General features: G+C 35.7%; 2 protein-coding genes across 2 annotated transcripts in view; one reads left to right on the top strand and one right to left on the bottom strand.

Moving 5' to 3' along the window:
• Positions 1–25619, top strand: part of PSMD1 (proteasome 26S subunit, non-ATPase 1) — a 105105-nt gene that overhangs the window by 33753 nt on the left and 45733 nt on the right. The window lies entirely within an intron of this gene.
• Positions 103–14946, bottom strand: HTR2B (5-hydroxytryptamine receptor 2B; the record flags this gene model as incomplete). Its single annotated transcript, XM_082631564.1, has 3 exons — positions 14471–14946; positions 5359–5559; positions 103–992 (listed from the first exon to the last, which is right to left on the bottom strand). The coding sequence occupies exons 1-3, from the start codon at positions 14886–14888 to the stop codon at positions 103–105; spliced, it is 1509 nt and encodes a 502-aa protein (XP_082487690.1). The 5' UTR covers positions 14889–14946.

Raw genomic sequence — 25619 nt, 5'->3', positions numbered from 1 at the left:
GATACATGATATAAAGTTCTTCTTTATGTAATTCTTGGTATATTTATATCTTCTTTATCTTACTCATCATTATATTAGTTACATAAAAACTGTGCCATTACTCTATACATAACTGATTTGCTCTTCAGTTTTGTCACCTTCATTTTCGGTGAGAAGTGTATCTAGTGAAATGATTGATGAAGACTGAATGGTTGAACTTCGGAGACTCATTGGGCTCTGGTACATGGCAGGATTAATGCCATTTTGCATGCTATGTTTCATAAAAAATTTAGAGTTCTCTGCCATTGGATTCTGGAAGTACACATTACTGGAGCATTTTCTGAGAGTTTTTACTGATTTTGTGGCCCGGTAATTGCAGGTGATGTACCGGCCAAATGCATCCCGAAATGTCTTGTTGAAGAGGGTGTAGACCAGAGGATTCACCCCTGAGGAAACATAGCCTATCCACACAAATATCTCCAGGAGCATTTTGAGAGTAGTCTGGTTGCAGGAATCACATAAAGCTAAAGTTACATTTGTAATAAAAAAGGGGCACCACATAAGCAAAAAGAGGAAAAACACAATCCCTAGAACCTTTGAGGCTCTCTGTTCATTGGAAATGGTCTGTACTGACTTTTTTCCTACTGTGGACGTTCTTCGCATAAGTATGTCATCACTTGCATTGGGCAGGGTTTTGTCCTTGTGAGAACCATCCAGCATTGCCACTTTTTCTGGTGATGAGCAAGGTGTTTCATCCCTTTGGAAAACTGTGGACACAGTCAACCACATTAGGCGTTGCGGTGGCTTGTTTTTGACCAAGTGAACTTTCTTCTGTAAAGCATGGATAGTGAGAAAGTAGGTGACAATCATGATCGCCAGAGGTGTAAAGAAGGAAGCCAATGAGCCAAAGAGCATGAAATTGCCAAAACGATCCTTTGTCAGCCCACAAGTGATGTTGTTTGAGTTACCCACATCAGTGTCTATACCTTTAATAGGGACTGGAATGGCAATGCCTAAGGAAGAAGAAACGAGATAAATTGAGTTACTTTATGACCTTTGACTCTTAGATTAGGTCCTTTTAAAGTTTATCTTACTGACTTTACCCTATTAGTGTATTGTAATTCCTGGTACCCACAATGCAGAATCTGTCAAGCAATAAATCAATGGAAGATTTGACAAATAGAACCTAAGTAAGCAAACCTGCTGTTTTTAAAGAGATTGGTTAGTGGTTTTAGTTTTATAATTAAAGCTTCCCTAAAACCATAGTGTATACATGAAATAGTAGAGAATGTCTTCATTTATTCTCCATTTCTCATTATCTGTTTTTGTTCGTTGATCTATCCCAAGTTAAGGAAAAGAATTCAGAATAGAAGTTGCTTTTATCTTAACATCCAGTGTAGCTGAGCTAAAGAGACTTAAGAATACATTCATGCAGTGTCTTAATTCTGAGTAGATACCTATTTTATAATGTTTGAGGTTACACAGTTTCATTTAACAGACAGTTTTATCTTTTGATATTTGTGAATGTCTGTTAACCTTTTCTTTCTGACTTCTTAGGGAAGACTCAGGGTTCATTGTTTAGTTTCAAGTGCTGCTTAAAAATGTGAGAGCGAGTGGATCATGATATTTGCTTGCTTTTTTTAAAATTAATTAATTTATTTTTGGCTGTGTTGGGTCTTTGTTGCTGCGCGCGGGCTTTCTCTAGTTGCAGTGAGCAGGGGCTACTCTTCATCGTGGTGCGCGGGCTTCTCATTGCGGTGGCTTCTCTTGTTGCAGAGCATGCGCTCTAAGCACGTGAGCTTCAGTAGTTGTAACACTTGGGCCCGGTAGTTGTGGCTTGCGGGTTCTAGAGCGCAGGCTCAGTAGTTGTGGCGCACGGGCTTAGTTGCTCCGCATCATGTGGGATCTTCCCCGACCAGGGCTCGAACCCGTGTCCCCTGTATTGACAGGCGGATTCTTAACCACTGCGCCACCAGGGAAGCCATGAAATTTATTTTCAAGATTGAAGGTTCCTCTATAAAAATGAAAGAAATGTACCTCATGCTAATTTTATTATACTTTAAATACCGTGAAGTAGGTATTTAAATATGACCTTGTTTATTAGTGAAGTAGCTTATTAGCAAGACAGCACAAGGGTTAACCCTAATCCTTTCCCTTTGAAACAGCAAATACTTTAAAATAAGTCTGAATTAATTGATCTTTAGACACCTCTAGGAAGTATCATGAAAGAATTCACTTTTATGAATCTAAAAGTACTCCTATCATCTGCATAGCCTTTTTATGGTAGCAAAGAGACCTTGACAAGAATATATTCCTCAAACCCTTTCTAATGGAGGCCACTGCTTTTTCTACTTTTCCTCAGGTATAACACCAGAAAGAGGATTCTGTATACTTTCTTTTCTACACTAGGTGTCAGCAAACTATAGCCCAAGGGCCAAATCTGGCCTGCCTTCTGTTTTTGTAAATAAAACTTTATTGGAACACAGCCACACCCATTTGTTAATGTATTATATATGGCTGCTTTTGTTCTGCTGCAGAGTTGAGTAGTTCTGACAGAACCATATAGCTTCTGTAAGACCAAAATATTTACTGTCTTGCCCTTTATAGAAAAACTTGGCTGGCTCCTCCTCTACCCTGTTACTTCCAGGTAATCATTACACTGTTCTTTCCCCACCCCAAAGCACTTCCCTTTTCAAGTCTATTTAAGCTACTTATACCACTCTATTCTCCATCCAGATCATCTACCAACCTCCAGGATATATGTCTGTCTTCCTTAATGGTTTCAGCCCCTTGCTCTAGCTTTCTATCCACTGTTAACCTTGCTATCATCTTCCATGACTTCATCCCATTTATTACTCTTCTAACACCTAATTTTATATTTGTTGAACTCTTCAACTCCAATGCACTCCTGAAGCCATGCATCCATAAGTCCACTTAAAACTACCCCATAGGGACTTCCCTAGTGGTGCAGTGGTTAAGAATCTGCCTGCCAGTGCGGGGGACACGGGTTCGAGCCCTGGTCCAGGAAGATCCCACATGCTGTGAAGCAGCTAGGCCTGTGCACCACAACTACTGAGCCCGTGCTCTAGAGCCCGTGAGCCACAACTACTGAGCCCGTGTGCCACAACTACTGAAGCTTGTGTGCCTAGATGCTCCGCAACAAGAGAAGCCACTGCATGAGAAGTCTGCACACCACAACGAACAGCAGCCCTCGCTCACCACAGCTAGAGAAAGCCCGCATGCAGCAACAAAGACCCAACACAGCCAAAAATAAATAAATTAAAAACAAAAAAACTGGCCCATATCGAAAATCATGAACTCTGATATTTCCCTTTCTTGTCCTGCTAATCTTCATTACTTCTCTTTGCAATTATCTTGACGTCTAGTGCATCCTTCCTTCTCTTTTTTCACATTCCATTAACTCCCATCAAGGCTCAGGTTACCTTCCCAACCAGCTTGTTGGTCAATGACATTTAAGTTTTCACTAGTATTTTTTATACCTTACCCTCTTATTCTCCTTTCGCCTTACTGTTGTCAGATGTTACCTAGGATAACTGTAAATCCAGAAGAAGAAAGTGAGCTCTTTTTTTTTTTTTTTTTTTAGCACTTTGCAGAATTTAAAAACTGAACTAACCTCGCCTTTTCTTTTACAAAGTCACTAAATTGTCATTGGTTCTACAACACAAAGTGTGATGAAATGAAAATGGCCTTTATCTTGGCCTTTGTGCTAAAAAGCTGTTAAGTCTTTAAGCCAACTGTTTAAAACCTTTAGGTTTCTTTTCTCATCTGTAAAAGGAAAAAGTAGATTTGTGAGATCCTTCTGAGCTGTAAATTTGGGGTCATCTTTTTATTCTTTTCTTCCTGTATACATATCACTTAGTATTAGTCCATCTTCCTGAATGCAAAGATTCTTTTTCTTATTTATCTTTATATTCTTAGTACCTAACATATCATAGGTACTCTATAAATTTGATCAATTTATAAATTCATGTCATCCAGCCTTGATTGAGTTACCAACAGGCTGTTTATTGGCTTGATTATATTTCAATTTCAATGTTTTAATTCTCTTAAGGAGCCATTTCTCCTATTTTCCCTCTACCTTTGCCCTATTCTCTCCCCCTGCCCACCCCCCACCTCCACCCTACCCCAACACACACCGTTTCCCTGTCCTTCTCCCTTATCACACTGAGCTTACCAAAAAGGTATGGGTTGTTTGACATGAACTACTTTAGTTTTCCTTCTCTCCACTCTAAATTTTGGCAGTTGTCACCCATCCATGCCCTTTCCGTAGCTTCTTTTTTAGGGGCCTCTTCTATCAATCAGGCTCTGTCTCCAAAGCTAGCCTTTTCTCTCTACTTGCAGATATCTCCATTCTGAGTAGACTTTTCCTTGACCCTAATTTCTTCCCAAGCCAGACTAGTAACAGTCCTTAGTTTTACCTCCAAACTTTTCAAAAGAGGGTTGGCCTTGGTATCTTTATTCCAGGAATATAAAGGTCATTTTCAAAGTCTTGGATTCTTGTTTTTTTCCCCCAGTGTTCTTTTTTCTGATTAGGGAGAGAAGTCACATCTTTTTCTTGCTTTCCTTTTAGCATTTTCAGGTCTCTCTTGATTTTTTTTCTTCTTTGAATTTTTCCTTACTAGGAGAAAGTGAATCTGCTGGCAAACTGTTAGTGATCATAGTAACCGTTGTGAATCTGTTTGTTTTTCTGATACTAACTTACTTAAAAGATTTGAGTTATCATTTATGCTGCACTTCATGCTAAGTTACTCTAATATAGCAGCTATCTTTGAGTATTAAACATGGGCACAGGGGCATAAAACAGTTTAGAAGAAATATGATTTCTCCCAAAAATTATTTCTGAACATCGTTTGTATCTCTCTTAAAACTTGAAATTAAACATGTTCAAAACACTTAAACAGTAATGCCTTTAGTCTGCGTACATATTGGTTTCCAAGGCGAATATATGAACTCTGATACCTGCATACAAGAAGTTTGGGTTCTTTTTGTTTTTGTTTTTTTTTCCTCTTTTCCTATTTATCTTCTTAGGTGTGATTTAAGTTGCATTTCTTTTTTTTTTTAATTGTTGTTACTTTAATAAAATTTCAAGATTCTGCATGCTACCCAGACCTTAATGACCAGTTGACAAATATGAAAACTGTTTTCAGATTTAGTCTTCCTGCATGTCAAAATCAAGCCTTGAACTTTTCTGCTTTTTCACACTTCTTGCTGATAGTGTGCTTTAGAAGCTATATGATGAATGTAATGTTGTGAGGGGCTTGTGTTGGTGTAACAGTGTCTACCAGGCCTGGTAATCTCCTAGCCAAATGGAACCAAAGGCTATATACACCACCCCACACCCTGACATTCCCCACATACCTATTGAAATTAACCACACCACTGTAATCTTGATGAATGCTGTAGCTCGTGAGTTATATTGATTGGCCTGGATTGGCTTTTTGATGGCTATGTAACGATCCACTGAAATGGCGCAGAGATGCATGATGGATGCAGTAGAAAAAAGAACGTCAAGAAATAACCAGGCAGGGCATAGGACGAGTGGGAGGGGCCACATAGCCTCTGAAAGAAAGAAAAACAAAACAAAAACATATTCTCGTCAAAATGGCAACCTTTAATTAAGTGATACATATTTTTTAACCTTTTCCTGAATTCATCTGAAATTGTATGACTTAAGCTCCAAGGTAATGTTTGACTTCAGATAATGGAGTCCAGTAATATTAAATACATTTCTGTAGATGGTACCCTTTAAATACATTTTCTGTTTTGTATAATAATTACAGCTCTTCTCCTAAATCAGTTTAGCATTTTTAGCATTATTTTGACCTTTGCTCTTTTGTGTATTCCTTTTGTGATCTTTTAAAAATGTATACAGTGTTGCAACTGGAACTTAACCTTACTATTCAGATAAAATTTATTTTTAAGCTGCTATTGTATTTAAAAAAATACATTTATCAAATAGAGGAAGCAATATAATGTGGCAAAAATAATATTAGCATGGCAGTCTTAGTGAGGCCTGGGATTTTGGCTCACTTCTAGCATTAACTAGCAGTATGATCCTTGTTTATAGCAAACTCTAATTTGGTGAAATAATTAAGTGGAATGACTTGAGTTTTCCTTTTGACAGAAATAGTTCTTAAATAAAGTTTGCAAAAGGAATGGCTTCAGGTTATTCCAAAGAAAAGTGGGTTGTTACCCTTCCAATATAGTGCATCCTTCACTCCAAGCAAGGAGATGTAATAAGCAGTACAGACTTTGGTTTAAAAAGAAAATCTCATTATTAAGCATAGTACTTTATTTAATAAATTCTTATTTAAAAAGCATTTATTCTCTACCTCATACAGTCTGAAACACTTTAGAAATATTAACTTTTTAAAAAATTTCAGGTTTGGGTTATGATAGTTTTCCAATAAATTTACTTAGATGAGTATTCATACATATATGAATGTGATACACTATGCATTATACCTATACTCACTACTAAATTTTGCAGTCTTAAAACAACTAAAATTTGTTATAGCGTTTGTCCTAGAGTATTTCAGTTAGAATCCATTTTACAAACACACACAGATTTTAGAACTTGCTATAAAAGCAAATTCCTCCTGTATAGAACAAATGTCATACATATGAGATTGTATAAACCCTTTTTATGGTTTAATTGTATGTCCACTGACATGTAAACTACTTTTCTTTTCCTGGTTTTTGCGAGTATATCTGACTTTGACAGGTATAAAATGATTGAGATAATTGAAGGGGGGAACCAAGATAACTATCTCAGGATTTCAGAGTACCAAGAGACCCTTTAGTTGTAAACTGTTTAAATTCAGGAAGCCTGGGGGGATGGAGAAAGGTTAGTATCCCAGACCAAAAAAGGACCATAATTTAGGGAAAGAGGTTTTAGATAGACTTGAATATGTCTTTTTCAAGACTCAAGTAGGATCTCAGTGAAAAATATTTGGACACTTCACAAGAAAAGGTAGGTAGCAAGGCTGACAAATGCACCTTTTGGTGCCTTCTGTTTCCAGAGTTGGTATGTGGCATTCTTAATAGGAATATTAAAATATTTCTTTTTAAAACAAAATCAGGGGCTTCCCTGGTGGCGCAGTGGTTGAGTCCGCCTGCCGATGCTAGCGGACACGGGTTCGTGCCCCGGTCCGGGAAGATCCCACATGCTGTGGAGTGGCTGGGCCTGTGAGCCATGGCTGCTGAGCCTGCGTGTCTGGAGCCTGTGCTCCGCAACGGGAGAGGCCACGACAGTGAGAGGCCCTGCGTACCGCAAAAAAAAAAAAAAAAAAAAAAAATTCAGTATGAATTTTTTATTGAAAAAGGATAAATGATTCCTTGGTACTTGGTTCCATGTTCAGCAGATTCTTTCAAAAGGATTTAAAGCATTAGGTGAAAGGAGTAATTCAAACTTTTAAGTAAATTACTTTAATCAGACTTTTCCTACTTCACTGAATTGGGGGTGGGGATAAGGGACAGAGATGATAAATTATAGTCATTGAGCTGGAAGAGACCTTAGAGATTGTATCATTGATTTTGCAGATGAGTAAATTCTGGTACAATTAAGTCTTTGAATATGAGAGGGAGCATTTATTTATCAAAATTTAAATGTTAATTGAAAGTGTTCTTTGGGACCTTGCTACTCAAGGTGTGCTCTTCAGATCAGCAAGGATCAGCATCACCTAGGAACTAGTTAGAACTGCAGGCTCTTGGGCCTCATCCCTTAGGTACTGAATCATACTGCAGTTGAAGGAAATACCCAGGTGATCTGTATGCAGATTAGTGTTTGAGAAGCACTGCTTTCTTGAAAAGGTTGTGTATTGAGTTTGCTGGCGTAGGATAGGCACTCTGTTCCTCATAGAAACGAACTTATGGAAGACGGCTCAAAATAAACAAATAAAGTATGGCAGAGAAACTTGTGTTTAGAATGAATCTAATCAATCAGACTTTCTCCCTCTTAGCCGCAGTGTTCAGTTTTCCTGTTAACTAGTGGAAAAGGACCTTGAACAAAGGCAGCAATGTACTCTTTGACCTGAGCTTAAGCAAACTTATGGTCTAGAGTGGAAAGAATCATATATGACAGATAGTTTTGCAGTGGAAGCTACTTGAAGTGAGGCTTCATCTTAAACTATCCTGAAGTTCAGATTTAGAACTGAGTAGGAAGTAGAAAAATACTCAGGCCTAGAGCTACAACCAGAGATGTTAATCATAGTTAAGGATTTTAAAAGGCAGATAATTAATGTCTTATATCTTAGGCTTCCTTTTTTTAAATGCATGCTCTCCATCATCTTTTAAAGTGGGTTGCTAATAAATTTAAACTTGCCTATTTAGCTGTTCTAATTATGGATTATATTTTTTTTAATTAAGGTCTGGAAAATTCTAGTCATAAATCTAGTAGCCCTGACTAGAAAACCACAATAGAATTCTCATATGAAAAGTACATGTCTTTGGAATTGAACTGCCTGACCCACATACTTCTCATTGTGAGCTAAGAGGGAAAGCTCTTTAGTGCTGGTTTTAGTTAAACCTGTGAAACCTTGTTAGCCTCCTTTTCCAACATAATGAATTTATTTTATAAACTCCAATTTTGGAACAGAAAGTGGCTATTAAAATTAATGCAGATCATTAAAATTTTATTACTTGAGTGCTTTCTTAATTGATAACAGTAGAGATGTTGAAACATGATAGAGAAACTTCTTTAAGAAAGAAAGAGACTGAGGTTTAGAATTAAGAGTGATGGATCTTTTTGATTAACCTTTATGATTCCAAGTTTCATGAAATACTAGTGAATAGACTGTTTTTATGAAACTAATATAAAAGTAACAGATGACTGCATTAAATAGAAATCTTTCATACAAAGCTAAAATAATTGCCTAAGTAGAAATCACATAATGCAATAATTTATACAAGTTAAAAACAGTTCTAGACATTCTCAGTTTATAAAAGGACTTTTTCTAGTCCACATATTTTCATTCTAAATAGTATTAATTTGATAGGCTCAAGGTCAGAAAGATTTTTTACTATTCAGAGTAACTGAAAAAGGTTAACTTGGTATGGTGAGATAGGTTAGCTATTCAAAAACTTATATGTTATTTTTATTAGGAGTTTTAATTTGTTTTAAGGATTTATAATTTCATTTATTTGTTATAACGTATTATGTCTAACTTATTTCCACAAGAATGTAATGTATTATTTTAAATGGAACATAAAAAGAAAGAAAGAATCTAAGGGAAATAAGTTATCAGGTACTTAAACTAAGTTAATTACTGCTGGGGCTCTAAATTAGACTTTTTTTTAATAAAAGCTAATACAGAAAGGGGAAGACATTTAAATTATATAGTATTTGTTGTCCCACAAAAAGAGCGCACACAAAATTTCTCTGAAAAACAAATCCCGTTTCCCACCTCGTTGCCCTATCCACTTCATTAAACTCAAAGAGGAATTTACTTCCAATAATGTTTGAATAATGGCATTTCCTTGGGTGCCTAAACTAATTACAAATTGATAATTATAGGATCAAAACAAGTCTTAAATGAGTCTTGGATCATGGACAGTTCGTTATTTACCTAAAAATATTAGTAGCACAAATACCTTGTTTAAAATGAAGACTTGTGTGCTGTAAGTACCGTCATACATAAGGGGTGGTAGAATTGCCGTTCAGTTACCTACGTTCTATTTGTCTCCCAGGGAGGGTTCAGTAACTTCTTAGACCTGTGTCTTATATCTTCCTCAGAAAAGATGTCTGGCAGTCATTTCAAGGATTCATGCAAGTATTGGTTAAGACCCACGTATTCTGTATCATTTAACATGAAATATAAGCTTAAAAAAATATTGGGTTCTGCCTTGTCCCTAGAGAAAATCCTATGGCCCTCCTGTTAGATCGAGTTATTCAAGATATAAATGTTGTCTTTGCCAAATATTATAGTTTTGGTTGATATAATTTCTCATTTCATTTAAGAAAGCAGAGTAACAGAGGTTAAGAGTGTGAATTCTAGAATCAGTTCTCCTAGGTTCAAATTGTATCTCTGCCACTTACTTATTTCTGTGTCCTCTCTTGTAAAATGGGGATGATAATAATAATGATTTTATAGAGTTGCTTTGAGGATTAAATGCAATAATACATGTAAAGTGTTTAGAACAATATCTAGCATAGAGAAAGCACTCAATAAATGTTAGTTCTTATTACTATTATTGTTTGACAGAAACTAGCCAACTAGCCCAATCATTAAAACACTCCCACTTAGAAACAATGAGCCATATCATCAGTATAAAACCTGGTATGTTTGTCTTCCTGCCTGCTGTAGCAAGAGTGCGTGCATCCAATTAAACTTAAAACTGCACTTCAAAAAAAGGGCATGAGAACATGTTTAACTGTTCAACTTTTAATTAAATTTGTCATGAAAGTATGCCTTTTACTAAAGTTGAATTTTAACTATGGCAAAGAAGCATAAGTAACCTATGTGCATTGCCAAACATTGCCATGCCTTTTTGTTTGTTTTTTGTTTTTTTGTTTTGGAAAGTAATTGACATTAATCTCTGAATCTGGCACATAAAAGATTTCCCTTTTGAGGATTTAAAGGCTATTTTTAAAGCCATTCCAAGAGCACTATGTTCGTTGAGGTAAATAGTTCATGAATGTATTGGAGCAGGACAAATCCTAAATGGCTCTAATGTCCAAAAAGGACTTAGTTTTCAAGTACACGTTTTTTTTAATCTCAGAAATTCTTATGTTTCTATATTTATCTTCTGGAAAAGACAGACCTAGATCAGTGCTTAAATTTTTATTACGAAGCTTCTGCTTTGTTTTTGTTATTCTTGTTTTTTCATTACATTTGAGCATATGAGATATCCTGGGGTTAGATGTCCAATATAGTATTTTAAGCATTTCGAGTGATTTAATACTTATGAAAATTTTTCCTTGGTTTTTTAAAATTTCCACTTTCCAAAAAGAAGTACCTTTAATTTCTTTGCTCCCTCATTTAAGAATTAGGTAGAGCAGCATTTCACTGCATAAATGAATAACTGATTTTTTTTTCTTTTACTGCTATACATTTATCTCATCTCTGGTGAAACTCACATTCAAACTAAATCTTCTATTTAAGTATATAAACCCTTTGCATGTTGTACTGATACTTGCCAATTATTAGTGCCTAAAACGTGCTGGGACCTACTTGACAATTTCACAGGATATTGGCAATGGAAGATGTAGCATAACCATTTTACAGACAAGGTGATTGAACTCTGATATGTTGTTAAGTGACTTGCCTAAGCCAATACAAGAGAACCAGGATTCAAAGCCTAGGGTATCTTGCTTCAAACCCCCATCTTTCAGCCATTTTATACACCCTCTTTCAACTGTACCACAGATACTGTTTCAACTTACAGATCATGAGACATGGATTAAAACTTGTTGTAAATAAGCTAGTAATGACCAATGAATGACCAAATGCTATATTTGCTCCCTTTACATTTTTAATCATTTATTTCATGAGAGAAGGCAAAGTTCAGAGACGTTCTTAAACTGTGAATAATCTGTCTTTTTTATATTGGCATATGATGTTCTGTTTTCCTTTGTGTCCTACTCAAGTATTTCTAACCTAGGCAACTTCAAGCCTTATGTTATAAGCTACTAATTTGTGATCATGATTTTTAAGAATTATAGACAAGACAGTAAAAAACTGGAAAGTAAAGGTTAAGTCCAATGCTCCCAAAGAGGAAGAAGTGACAGAAAAGTTGATGTAGCACAATTTGAAAGACCATGTTATGCCTGCCAGTTGTAATAATCTTGGAAAAATAGAAATTCAAATAATATATAATCAAATATTATACAAATTATTGGTTGAATAAAATGTTTCTCAGTGGAAAAGCCACTTTAAATTTTTCAGTGCTCTCCTTTTTTTTTTAAACTACATTTTATTAGAATATAAAGTTTCAGTGTTACTTTCATTGAATTTCCCTGAGATAACTAAAATAACTTATGTCATTCATAGTGTAATTAGTTTGTTTATGTTTACAGAGCCAGGGACACTTTTGTTTGTACTGACTTCAGAAGTTCTGAAGATTATCCCTATAATGAGAGAAAAATACACAAAATCTACTCCTGCATTTTAAGATTACAGAAATTCTTATAAATGCATTAATTTAGAAAGTCTTAGTATTTGTTAACACATGAAAGGCTATCAAAAAATCTTAGTATTTGAAGTCAGGTCCCCATCTATAATATGTGCAGTTCCCAATTTATGAATGCATCCTTTTGAAGCTTTTTAGAGGGCAACATGCATTTTCTCATACATTTTCTCATAGAAATAGAATAATGTTTTCAATAATGAATTAATGCAGTAATATTTTAAATAGTGGTTAAGTTCCCAGGTTAGTTTATTTTTAAAAATCTACTAACCTTTCTATATAGTTTAATTACTGATAGTAGAAGTGTTTCAGTATATGAAAGAGTTTATTTTGTAATTAAAAATTTACATTTGAAAGAAGGAAATGAGGTTAAAAATGTAATAATTATTTCAGACATAGGAAGACATTCTGCATATTTTGTGTTAAAATATGTTGGATTTTCTGCTGACTCTTATAGCTAAGAATATCTTGGGCCCCAAATATTTAAATATAAACTTAGTTTTCAGCTGCTATATACCTACTGTTTTCCTGTGGAATACATGGGATTATCACTGTTGTCTGCTTTCGTGTTTTGTTTGTCAGCTTACTTTAATGCCATGAAACTTTGCCTTTTAGGATTCCTTAACTGTTTAGCTGTTGATTTAAGTATCTACCACAGTATGTTTGATGGACTCATGGATTTTAAAGTTAAAATTCACTTTAATTTCATTTATTCAACATAACGTCAATTAAATTTTGTGGTAGTATGAGACGAGCATTTTAACATTTTTTGTACGCCTAGCAAAGCACAATTTAAAGAGTGATTTGACACATTAAACTATTGTGTGCATGGAGATAAGAGTTTGAATCAATGCCTATACAGTCTTTACCATATATGCATAAATGTTCCTGCATAATCCTCATTTATTTCTTTTAAACTTTATTCAGAATTAAGATTGTTTAGGTTCTCCTTTAGAGTAAGATTTCCTAATTATTTTCCATGGTTATGTATAGCACTAGAATATTCAAAAGGTTGCAAATTTGTAGAAGGGAGGAGTATAGACAGGCAATATTAATGATTAGAGAGTCTTCTAAAGCAGAAGACCTTATTCATTACTGCATGTCCTGCCACAGAATTTAAAGCCTGGATAAGTATTGATTTAGAATGGGAAGTTTTAGCCCGTCACCATCTGATTATATATGGGGGATCAAGTACTTACTTTTAGATATCTTTCTGTACTTACTTATAAAAAAGTAACATTTAAACCTGAATACAATAGTTTGAATGGCAGTTTTTCTTCACCTTCTAATATATATTCTAGTTAATAAATTTTACTTCTATAACCTGAAATATTTTTATCTTCACCATATAAGCAATTCCAAGAAGCCCTATCTGCTACAAATAATAATTTTTCTTAAGCAGTTAATGAATGGAATATCAATTAATGTCAAGCATTAAATAAGTTAAATATTCTCTTAATGCTGATTCTTAAGAGCCCTCATAATTCATCATCAGAATTATTTGTTTTCACCCAGATTCTCTAACTAGAGATGATATGCATGAATAGGAAACTACTTATATCATTTTAATATCGTTATCTTTTTTATCGATATTACAACTAAGATTTTAGTTCTAATTATATTTTAAATTATTGTAATAACTCAGGTTTTGATCCCTTATTTTAGTAACTTAGAGGTCTGATTCCTCTAACATATATCAAGGACACAGATGGTCAGAAATCATAAAAATTAAACAGATGGATCATCTCTTGAGATGCTCTGAGCCAGACCATTCCTTCAGCAACTAAACACAGTTTTTTGTTAACAAGACACATGTGTAAGACTTGTGTTTAAGTCTTAAGTACACAAACTATAAAGAGATATAACAAAACTTTTTAGAACAATTCCAATTTAAATTGGGGTTTAGAGATTTATATTGGAATTTAGTGATTCAGAGACCTTATTATTAATAATTAATCCAGCACATTAACTGTCACAGCAGTGTCCTAGATATTGCTTTATCAAGAAAAAAAAAAAGTACCAGTAATGGGGTAAAGTATAGGTCTGTTCTTCACAATAATTTTTAGGTAATATATGCAGAATATATGAATATTGCTAACTTGGATGACTTTTTAAATGATTTTGTTAGGTGGCTGAGGAGGGAATGGAATTGTTTCCAAGAAATTATTTTTCGCCCTTTAAAAATGATTATCAACTATGGAAAATGATGAAAAATGAAGGACTGTTTACTCACTGTACCTTTAAATAGTCCAAGTCCATATTTAAAGATTAAATGAGTATCCATTTCTCTAATAGTATACCATAGTTCGGTGGTTTGATGGCAGGAACAAAGTGAAATACTTACCAAACATTATTGTCAAGAGGGCAATCGGCATCACAAACAATCCAACCAGCAAATCAGCCACTGCCAGGGACATTAGGAAATAATTGGTAGCATACTGTAACTTTTTCTCCAGTGCAACAGCCAGAATAACGAGGATGTTTCCACCAATTGTGGGTATTATCACCATGAGTATCAGAAGAGCTGCCCAGCGCAGCTTATTTCCCTGTTCCTCAACAATCTGTTTCATTTCGTCTGGTATCGATTCTGTCTGTAATCCAGACCAGTTAGAAGATATTAAATGGTCAAATGAGCTCTGCAAAATGTGCTCAGGAATTGTGCGTTGTTCGAATATTCTATAAGAGAGAGCCATTCGTTGTTTTTCTTTAATTTGTTCTGATTCCAGACAGTGGTCAGCATGGTCAGTAGCTAAGCTAGTCATCTGCGTTGTTAAGCCTTTGTACCCATGCCAAACACTCAAGGCCAAAGTTGACTCCTTCCTTAAAAAAAGAATTTCAAGTTCTATAAAATGAGAGCATACATACATTTGTCCATGTCTGTAGGTAAGGCCCGAGTGTTTAATATTCTGCAGAGGTTCCGGTTTCAGAAGGCTTAGTGAAAGAAACTGATAGCTGTGAAAAAAAGACTATATTTTTGGTTTCTCTCTCTCCCTCTTTTTTTTTCTTGTAGTGATGGAGTCGAGTTTGAATTTGAATGCCAGAGAGTTCCCCCTAGATATAAAATATGTCAATTGCATTATTTTATTTCTTTATTTTCAAAACCCAGTTTAAAAAAACAGTTGAATTTATTAGTAGCCCCACCCTTCTCAATAGGTCTCTTGTGCATTTGTGACAATGCAGCCAATCCTCATAAACGTATGCCTGGTATGCTCCAATTAATGAAACGAAATATATTAATTTTTTCAGTGGTATAATAAAAACCTAGATGTTTCCTGATCCTTGAATGTCTTTTTACCTTTACTTTAGAATATGTACAGAAGATTAGAAACATCAGAGCACCAAATAGTTCTGAATAGAACTTTTCATACACACTGGCCATCTACCTAGAAACACTCCAAGCCCCCCTAACGTATAAATAAATGATTTACCAGCTAGGAATCCTTATTTGTAATTGGATTTTGTCTGAGCAGGCTTATTTTAATACTGATATAAATGCCATTTTTGTAAAACATTTTAGAACTCCTTTAGTTTGAAAGAAGGGGAGAAAATAAGTATTACTAGAATCCTGATAATTGTTTTTACTTATTTCATCTTTCAAAGAAAGCATGTTTCTGCAACAAATATTTTCCAAATTTATCACTTTATGTTTATCGCTTTATGCCAAATTTGAACCAGTTCTTTTTTGCTTTTAAGTAGTAATTTTTTTCTTAACCTTCCCAGTTTCCGAAGGAAGGAGGGGAAGCTGAGAGGAAGATTAAATCATTTATTCATAAAATCTACAAATCCCACATTAAAAATCTCCCCTTTAACATTTGTAAATTTTTCATTTTGGTTTTTTTAACCACTGAATAGAAATAAAAGATTATGGTAGCAGAGTTTGTGAAGAAAGAAAAAAAAGAAAACTCTTTAGATCAACTCTATATTTATTTGTTAAATACTTACCTCTTGCTTGCTCTTTACTCTCCCAAGCATGTCATCTTATCCGCTCAGTAGACCTGCTTGCTGCTGTGACTGGAGTCCTCCTCCCATTGACTTATTCTGAGCCTCCAGCACTGGTGCTTGAAAGCAATGAAACAAATGTGTTGTATAGCTGTAAGCGTGCCAGGGAGGTTATTTCATCTTTGATACATTCATTTTTACAGAGTAGCAGCGTTCATTATAATTCATAAAACCACTAGTTAAGTATGTTGAACCAGTTCATGACCCTTATTCAAGTTATATTCTTAAGAGCTCTCTTTAATATTGGGGGGACTGTAATAAACTCTGTCATTTTAGCTTAACGGTAGTTTTGTTTTAGATTAACCCTAGGCTGTTTTTCCCATTTGAGAAAGAATAAGATACAATCTAGAGATACTAGAGCTTTAATTCTGTGAAGGTTCTGCCCAGTGAACCTCAGAGTGATTTCCAGAGCTCTAATTTCTACCAGTGAAACAAGATTCTTATCCAGCTTTTATGCCTTTGTTGTGAAACACAATTAATTTGCTCTGGTTACAACCTTATATAGAAGAACACAGAAAGGTTTGAATTCTACATGCTTACATAAGTTTTAGAAGAGACTTTTTCATTGCTTGCTTTTAAAAAGATGGCCTCTGGATTTGGGAGTTGGTTCATTGGCAGTTTTTTTTTTTCACAGATACATTGGGGAAAGTATGTGATATATAATGAAAATATATTTCTGCCTTATTTCAGAAAATTAGTGTAAAAGTCTTATCAGCTATTCTATCTGAGTTTTCCTTAAACTGTAAGACTAGCTTAGTACTAGAACTTCAGCATTCTCAAGGTTTCCTTTTGAAAGATCATCATAGGGGACTTCCCTGGCGGTCCAGTGGTTAAGACTCTGCGCATCCATTGCAGGGGGGCGCGTGTTCGATCCCTTGTCAGGGAACTAAGATCCCGCATGCCGTGTGGCAAAAAATAAATAAAAATCATCATAGATTGCTCATATTTTTAAATTATTTAATTACTTCTACATTGGCAACCACATTTATGCCCTGTTTCAAATTTATATTCCTTACCTTGTGTGAAAGTTATTGGAAAATATTTTGTTCATTTCAGTTCTACTGAGCACTTCAGATTTTACTCAATATTTGCTGTTTTATTTTAACTCAAAATTCAATATTTTGGAAGAAATATTTACTAAGAATTTTGGGTGAAAACGAATAAAATAACCCTCAAGAACAATCAGATGGATTTTAATGTGCCAGAATTTCTCTTCAGGACTATGAAAATATCTTAAAATACTGCTTTATTCTGAACCACAATTTGACCCCTATGCTCATGCAGGCAGATAGGTATCTGCAAAACAAGTAATGTCACATTGAAAATAGCGTCATTATATTTAATGAAAAGACTTGTATGAAAGAAACCTTCGTTGGTTTGTGTTTACAGATAAATTTATTAAAATATTCATTGAGTATATTATAAAAATACCAAACATTATTATTTTATAATACTGTGCCAATACTGACCCTTCTCACCCACATTCACTCACTTTCTTCTTTTTTTAAAAAATATTTATTTATTTATTTTATTTTTGGCTGCATAGGGTCTTAGTTGCAGCACGCGGGATCTTGGTTGCAGCACGTGGGATCTTTTCGTTGTGGCGTGCAGGCTCCAGAGCACGCGGGCTCTCTAGTTGTGGCTCTCACGCTCAGTAGTTGAGGCGCATGGGCTTAGTTTCCCCACGGCATGTGGGATCTTAGTTCCCCTGCCAGGGATCGAACCTGCGTCCCCTGCATTGGAAGGTGGATTCTTAACCACTGCATGACCAGGGAAGTCCCTCACTTTTTTTTTTAAACCTTAACTAAAAGTAGTTAAAATTGGTTCTTGGAATGTTTTTATTTTATTTTTGTATTTTTAATTAGTTTAATGGCTAAAGGACATAACTAGCTAGAACAACTACTTATTTGGCAACCTTGAGTTATTAGAAGCATAGCTGATAATCAGAGAGAAAGCAAAATAATAATAATAAAAGCGTAGATGAATCTCTCAGTTGGCAAATAACTAAACCTGTGCTCTAAAACCTCATGCGCATTAGGCAGAAGGCTGTCTATAAGTCCCCACTCCAAATCTTTTTGCTCTAAACACACTCACAAAAACTTCTCTGTCCCATCTTTAATGAAAACAAACATTTGCACATGGTGGTAAATCTAAATCGTACAAAAGAATATCCATTGATAAATTCACTCTTGAGACGGTTTTTTTTTGTTGTTGTTGTTTTAATATTTGAGACAGTTTTAACAAACACGTTTCCCTCCCTTCTCCAGAGTAGAGTAACAAATTAAGAGGTGGACAAGCACTTTGGTAATAGCAAACAGGACCAATTATAAAAACAGGGATTAGGGGCTTCCCCGGTGGCGCAGTGGTTGAGAGTCTGCCTGCCGATGCAGGGGACACGGGTTTGTGCCCCGGTCCGGGAGGATCCCACATGCCGCGGAGTGGCTGGGCCCGTGAGCCATGGCCGCTGAGCCTGCACGTCCGGAGCCTGTGCTCCGCAACGGGAGAGGCCACAACTGTGAGAGGCCCGCATACCGAAAAAAAAACAAAAAAACAAAAAAAAAAACCAGGAATTAAAAAGTGTAGGCGTGTAGGTCTACTCAGAATAGAGACTTGTAGTTCTTATAACTCAGCTGTCCACAACTCTGTGGTATAATAATTGATATCATAGTGTTGACTACCATATATTTAATAAAGGTTAAATCATCTTTATTCAGCTCTGTTTTGGATGACAGGAGTACATGAAATGCATTTTTTAAAATTTTCATCCAAAATGACAAAAAATATAAAAGTATGATTCTAAATGGTAGAATGAGATTTCAAATATCTGAAAACTTTATTTGTGTAGAATATCTCATTTACCAAGAACTCCAGATAAATTAATTCTTACTAAAGTAGCTTAAAGGTCAGACTCAAACTCTAATCTGACCATAACCAAAACACCTAATTGGTGCCTTTTTTTCTAAAATACTTATTTTTATCCCTGATGCCTTTAAATTTATTGAACAGATTCTGTCTTCTACTTAAAGGGACAGTCTAGTATCTCTTATAAGTTTAGGAAGACAACTTAAATATCAGTCAAAGATATTTTTTATCTCTCAGTCATAGTATCTTTCAAACACTAACACACTAAGGAATTTTTGACAATATGTGGATTGTGTCCACTACATATTCATTCATTTGCGAAGTATTCACTGAGTTCCGTTAGCTTGTGGAGATACAGTAATGAACAAGATAAACATTTTCTGCCTTTATATCAATATAATTTGAAATTTTATGAGGGGTGCAAACGCATATGCTGATAATTATAATATAGATATGGTACAGCTAAGACTAACTCACTTCACCAGGGCCCTCGGTGCAGCTCAAATATTTCTTGGCTTTTTTTTTTTTTTTTAATTCTTTTCTTGTTCACTCTCTTTGATGAGATCAGTGAAAGAGCTAAAACTTCGCTCATTCTTCCCTGATGACTGACTTTACCTCTTATTATTATTTTTTAATTAATTTATTTATTTTTGGCTGTGTTGGGTCTTGGTTGCTGCGCACAGGCTTTTTCTGGTTGTGACGAGTGGGGGCTACTCTTCCTTGTGGTGCGCAGGCTTCTCATTACGGTAGCTACTCTTGTTGCGGAGCACGGGCTCTAGGTGCTTGGACTTCAGTAGTTGTGGCACTCAGGCTTCAGTAGTTGTGGCACGTGGGCTTAGTTGCTCCACGGCATGTGGGATCTTCCCAGACCAGGGCTTGAACCCATGTCCCCTGCATTGGCAGGCAGATTCTTAACCACTGCACCACCAGGGAAGTCCCTTACGTCTTATTTTAATGAAAGACTTAGACCCATCTGAAAGCTCTGTCACCTTTCAACTTCTTAAAATGTCTTTCTTTTCATCCATCCTATCGTTTGGGATCATGTTGTCATTCGTCTTTACCATAACTAACTTCTACTTAAATCCTTAGTCCCAACTCTTTATGGTAATTCTTTGCAGTCTTGCTGAATAAAGTATCTTCTTTTTCACACATAGAATCCATGCCTTGAATATTCATTTCCTCAGCTTTAACTTCTTTCTTGCAGACATGCTCAGGTTTACAGTTAATGAAAAATAAAACCTTTCATTATCCCTTAAGTCTCTTTCCTTCATCATTTGACTTCTTTAGAGAATTGCCTATCTTTTTCCTTCTTACTACACACCCAATCTATAACCCTTGTAATCAGATTTTTATCCCCCAACGTTCTATTAAAATAACTCTTAGAAAGTCACTAATTAACACCAATTGTTGATTTTGTGCAGTATTCATCACTATTGACTGAGCATTTCTCTTTAAAACTTGTATCTTTTTTTTTACTTCAAAGACGCCCTATCCTGGGTTCTTTGTCTTTCTTACAGAATCTTTTTTAAGTCTTATTCCACCCTCTTAATATGTAGATTTTCGAAGGTTCCTATCCTGTTAACTTTTCTCCCTCTTCATTTTCTCCTTCCAATTCACTCTTATGGTTTTCCATTGACTTGTTGAAAAAAACTCCTAAAACTCTGTTTCCAGCCCAATGACTGTGATCTTGTGGTCATGACATGAGACAAGCAGCGTACTTAAGGGTTAGGAGACCTCAGACAAACCAATTTCTCTGAGCTTTAATTTCTACATTTGTAAAAAGGAGGTGATGTAACCTGCTCTGCCTACTTCACAGCAGCATTTGACCCAGTTGATCATTTCCCCTTCCCCTTCCTTAAAATAGTTTCTTTGCTTGGCTTCCACTAGACCACACTGTTGGATTTTCTCCTACCTCATTACTACTCCTTTGTAGTCTCCTTTACTTGTTCTCTTTTATCTCAACCTCTTTAATACTGGGGCTCCTCTGGGACTCATTTCTGGATCTCCTCTCCCCTCACACTTGGTGATCTCAGACACACTTAAGGCTTTGAATACTACCTATATACTAAAACTCCCAAATTTGTATCTCTAGCCTAGACCTTTCCTTCAAACTCCAGACTGTTACATTTAATTACCTACTCAGTATTTCCCTTAGATGTCTAAAAACATCTCAAACTCAAAATGTCCAAAATTGAACTTTTGCTCTTTCCCTCCAAATCTGTTCTATCTGTTGGTTTCTTTATCTCAGTTAAAGGCAGTTGCATTCTTCCAGTCTCTTTTTTTTCACGTCTTACCATCAGGAAATCTTGTTTATTCTACTTCAGTATATGTACCAAATTTCAAACTTTTTCCCCCATGTTCATGACTACCACCAAGTCACAGTTATATCTTAACCAGATTCCTGAGATAGCCTCTTAACTCATCTTCTTTCTTCTACCTTTGCCCTCTGGTCTCAGTAGAGCAGCCAAAATTACCATTTTTAAACAAGTCAGATCATATCATTCCTTTGCTTAGAATCCTGATTGCCCTTCACTTCACTCATAGTAAAAACCAAGTTTCCTATAGTCTGGCCCTGTTTTCAACTACTCTTCCCCTCTTCACTACACTCGAACTACTGGCCTCTTTGCCACTCCTCAAACATGCTAGGCGTCATCCCCCCACAGGGCCCTTGCATGAGCTGTTTCCTCTACCTAATATACTCCTTCTCTGGATAGCCACTTGGCTCACTTCCTCACTGCCTTCTTTTCTTTGCTTAAATATCACCTATCATTGAAGCCTGCCTTGACTACTCTAATGAATACTGCAAAATGCCCCCTTCTCTTGGCTCTTCCAATACACCTTACCTTGATTTACTTTTTTGGTTCTCCTTAGAACTTCACCTTTTTACTTACTTTATCACTTATTCTTTATTGTCTTTCTCCTACTAGAATGTAGTCTTTGTCTTTTTTGTTCACTGTTCTCTTTGAGTTTATCCTGCTTGGAGTTTGTTAAGCTTCTAGTCTCTCATCAAAATTTGGGAAGTTTTTGGCCATTATTTCTTCAAGAGTTCTTTCAGCCTTCTCTTTCTCTTCTCCCATTGGGACTCCCATTATGCATATGTTGGTATATTTTGTGTCACCCACAGGTCTCTTAGGCTCTCCTGTTCATTTTGCTTCATTCTTTTTCTGCTCCTCAGATTGGATAATCTCAACTAAGCTAGCTTCAATTCTCAATTAACCTAACTTAATATTATCAGTTAACCTTATTTGATTCTTTTTTCTGCCTGCTTAATTCTGCTGTTGAGCCCCCTCTAGAGAATTTTTCATTTCTTAGTTTGATGATTTGAAGGGCAGGGGGAAACATGCTGATAATGCTGTAACTTTCTGAATGTTACATATTTCTCTAGGTTCAGGAATGCAGTCTGAGATTTTTAAGAGCCATGTTTCTTATTATGGTGAAATAGCAATTTCTTTATATAAACCTTTTCAATCTACTTTCTTCTCACCTATTTGAGATATTTTCACTCCATTTTGGCAGCACCTGAAAGAAATTAATCTGTTTGGAAACATACCAAAAGCTTGTCTAAAACTATAATTATTTTTAGCTTTCTGAAGTCCAATAAGATGTTAAAAAAGAAATATTAAAGATTGCACTAAATTTGTAAGGTTTGGGGCAAGATCTGTGTGGTTTTGTTTTCCTTGTGGTACTTTACATGTAGTAGATAGATAATTCAGTAAATACTAAATTGATGGTAAAAAAAAAAAAAAACTACCATAAAAACTGTAGTAAAGGGGCTTCCCTGGTGGCGCAGTGGTTGAGAGTCCGCCTGCCGATGCAGGGAACATGGGTTCGTGCCCCGGTCCGGGAAGATCCCACACGCCACAGAGTGGCTAGGCCCGCGAGCCATGGCAGCTGAGCCTGTGCATCCGGAGCCTGTGCTCCGCAACGGGAGAGGCCACAACAGTAAGAGGCCCACGAACCGCAAAAAAAAAAAAAAAAAAAAAACTGTAGTAAAAAACTACAAATAGCAGTAGCTTAGGATACAGAGTTTCATGGGACAGAAGTGTTTTTGGGAAATGAAACTGTTTTCTTCTTTTTCAGTTATTTTTGTGATAATATTTTATGTATGTTTTATATTGTGATGAAAACAAACTTCAAAATGTTTAATATCTCCCCTCTTTTAATGGTATTCACTTTTTAAATTTTTATAAACTAGCCAAGAAATAAAGAGAGCAAGAAATGTTGCTAGTGGGCTTCCCTGGTGGCGCAGTGGTTGAGAGTGCGCCTGCCAATGCAGGAGACATGGGTTCGTGCCCTGGTCCGGGAAGATCCCACATGCCGCGGAGCGGCTGGGCCCGTGAGCCATGGCCGCTGAGCCTGCGCGTCCGGAGCCTGTGCTCCGCAACGAGAGAGGCCACAACAGTGAGAGGCCCGTGTACCGCAAAAAAAAAAAAAAAAAAAAAAAAGAAATGCTGCTAGAATTCCCACATGTAGCTCCATTGTTGAGAACAAATGCAGCTAGCAAATTTGTAATTGTCTGAGTAAATATACTTTTAAATTTAACATATCAAAATGTAAATATGAGGAAAAGCTAAGTCATAGGTAACATTTTGTGCTAATCAAAGTGTTGAATTCCTTGCTCTCTATCCCCAGCCAATATAACAAAATCCACTATTTTTCCTGTGACTTGAACATCTCTAGACATTTATTTTTCTAAATATGTTCACAGAGACATAGAAATGAACTTGTATTGCTGACCAGGGATTAGTCATTTAAATACTTAGTTTTAAATGCTGATCCAAAGCCATTAAAACAAACTACAGGAATTATTTTGTGACATTATCTTAAAGAGATAAATGTTTACATAGAAAAGCTAACATTCAAGGAGAGTCAGAATTATCTAAAATAACTGAAAAAAAGCCTTATGAATTGTTATTAAAGAGTTAGTGTATTTTCTATTAATTTGTAGGTTCTTTCTCCTTCCCTTGCCTTGCCCCCCTCTTTCTCAGTTGGATCCCTGTGTGTAATATAATGTGTTTTTTGGTCTTCTATATTTCCTGTAAATTGATAGCTAGATCTAGAGGCTTGGTCACATTCAGGTTCAATTTTTCACTCTTTCTCTTCTCCTTCTCCTTCTCCTCCCCCTCTTCCTTCCTCCCTCTCCTCCTTTTTTATTAAGAAGGGGCTGGCAGTGAACATAAGGTGTAAGGTCTAGTTGTTTCTCTTTTCATGATGTTAGCGTCTTTGATAATGATGCTGTTGTCCATTAATTCATTACCAGTTTCAAAATGGTGATGCTATAAATTTTATCATTTATTAGCTTAGTTTAAAAAATTATATATATATATACCAACATGTATGTATGTATTTGGATAAAGAATGTAAGTTTTGCTTTCAGTGAATGTTTGCATTGCGATCATTACTTAGAAAAATTCTTTTGTCCTTTTAGAGCTGCCTGTTGAAAAATTAAAATAAACCTAGAATATTATGATTTTATTGTACTCTTGAAGAGGTTGAATGTCTAAGCTAATTAAAGAATTTGTCGTTCCTTGTCTTAACAAATTTTCTGAAGAAGGTGTCAGAGTTGGAACTATTATTAGACCGAGAAACATAAAAGAATTTTTTATGTGCTTTTGAGTTTATAGCCCTCACAACCTATCTCCGTCTTTTATGGTAATCAACTAGGTAAAGCTCTCTGCGTTAGGCTCCCAGGCAAAGCTCTGTATTTATGTTCGCAGGCAAAATTTTTTTCTAAACCTCATGAAATTGTTAATGCCCTATTCTAAGTATAATACTTTTTAACAAGTGGGAGATCATAAAATAAATGAAGTTTTAAGATACGTTTAGGATAAGCTCTTTGTGAGTCACTTTTCCCTGGAATGTCCTGTCCTTGCTGCAGCTGAGGGGCAAGGTAGGTAAAGTGTTCTCTGGGCCATTAGCTCCCTAAAAAGTTGGTGAGGAAATCTGGAGGTCAGAACACTGAATATAACCAGCTTTCTAGATTTAATATCCAACTTGTTTTACATTGTTTTGAATGAACTTTTGGGTATGAGTTGCCTTACCTTTCTTAAAAAATAAGAGCCCAAACTACAGCATACTAGTAACCAAATTCCTGGTTCTGACCCAAAGGCAATTTCTGGTTATGCATTTAGATTTTAGTAATTATAGTATAGTATTCTACTCTACCACACCACTGACTCCCCAGCATAAATTTCTGGTTATGCATTTAGATTTTAGTAATTATAGTATAGTATTCTACTCTACCACACCACTAACTCCCCAGCATAAATAAGGTGGAGCAGATATCATTTTACGCATGAAGCAGTTAAGGCTCAGAGAGACTTAGTGATTGCCATTCTATTAATAAATGGCTGCACTAGAATTAGAATCCAGGATTTTCAAATTCCAAGCCCACGTTCTCTCTACCACAGCATGTTGAAAACGAAAGGGAGAGGAAGAAGAGAGAGATCGTTTAAGGAATCACTGTATTATTTCAAGTGAGAGATGATCAGGGTCTAAAACAAGCAGTGCAAAAACAGAAACAAGATTTAAAGGTTTCACTTGATTGGGCAGATTAGATGTGGGGAATGAGCGAATAGAATGAAAATGTGAGTTTTCTTGGTGTACAGATGAATAGTCATGGTGGAAAGAGA

Source organism: Mesoplodon mirus (genome assembly GCF_964341445.2).
Source record: "Mesoplodon mirus genome assembly, chromosome: 8".
NCBI lineage: Eukaryota > Metazoa > Chordata > Mammalia > Artiodactyla > Ziphiidae > Mesoplodon > Mesoplodon mirus.
Note: the sequence above shows the minus strand (reverse complement) of the source record. Positions and strands in the feature narration are given on the sequence as shown.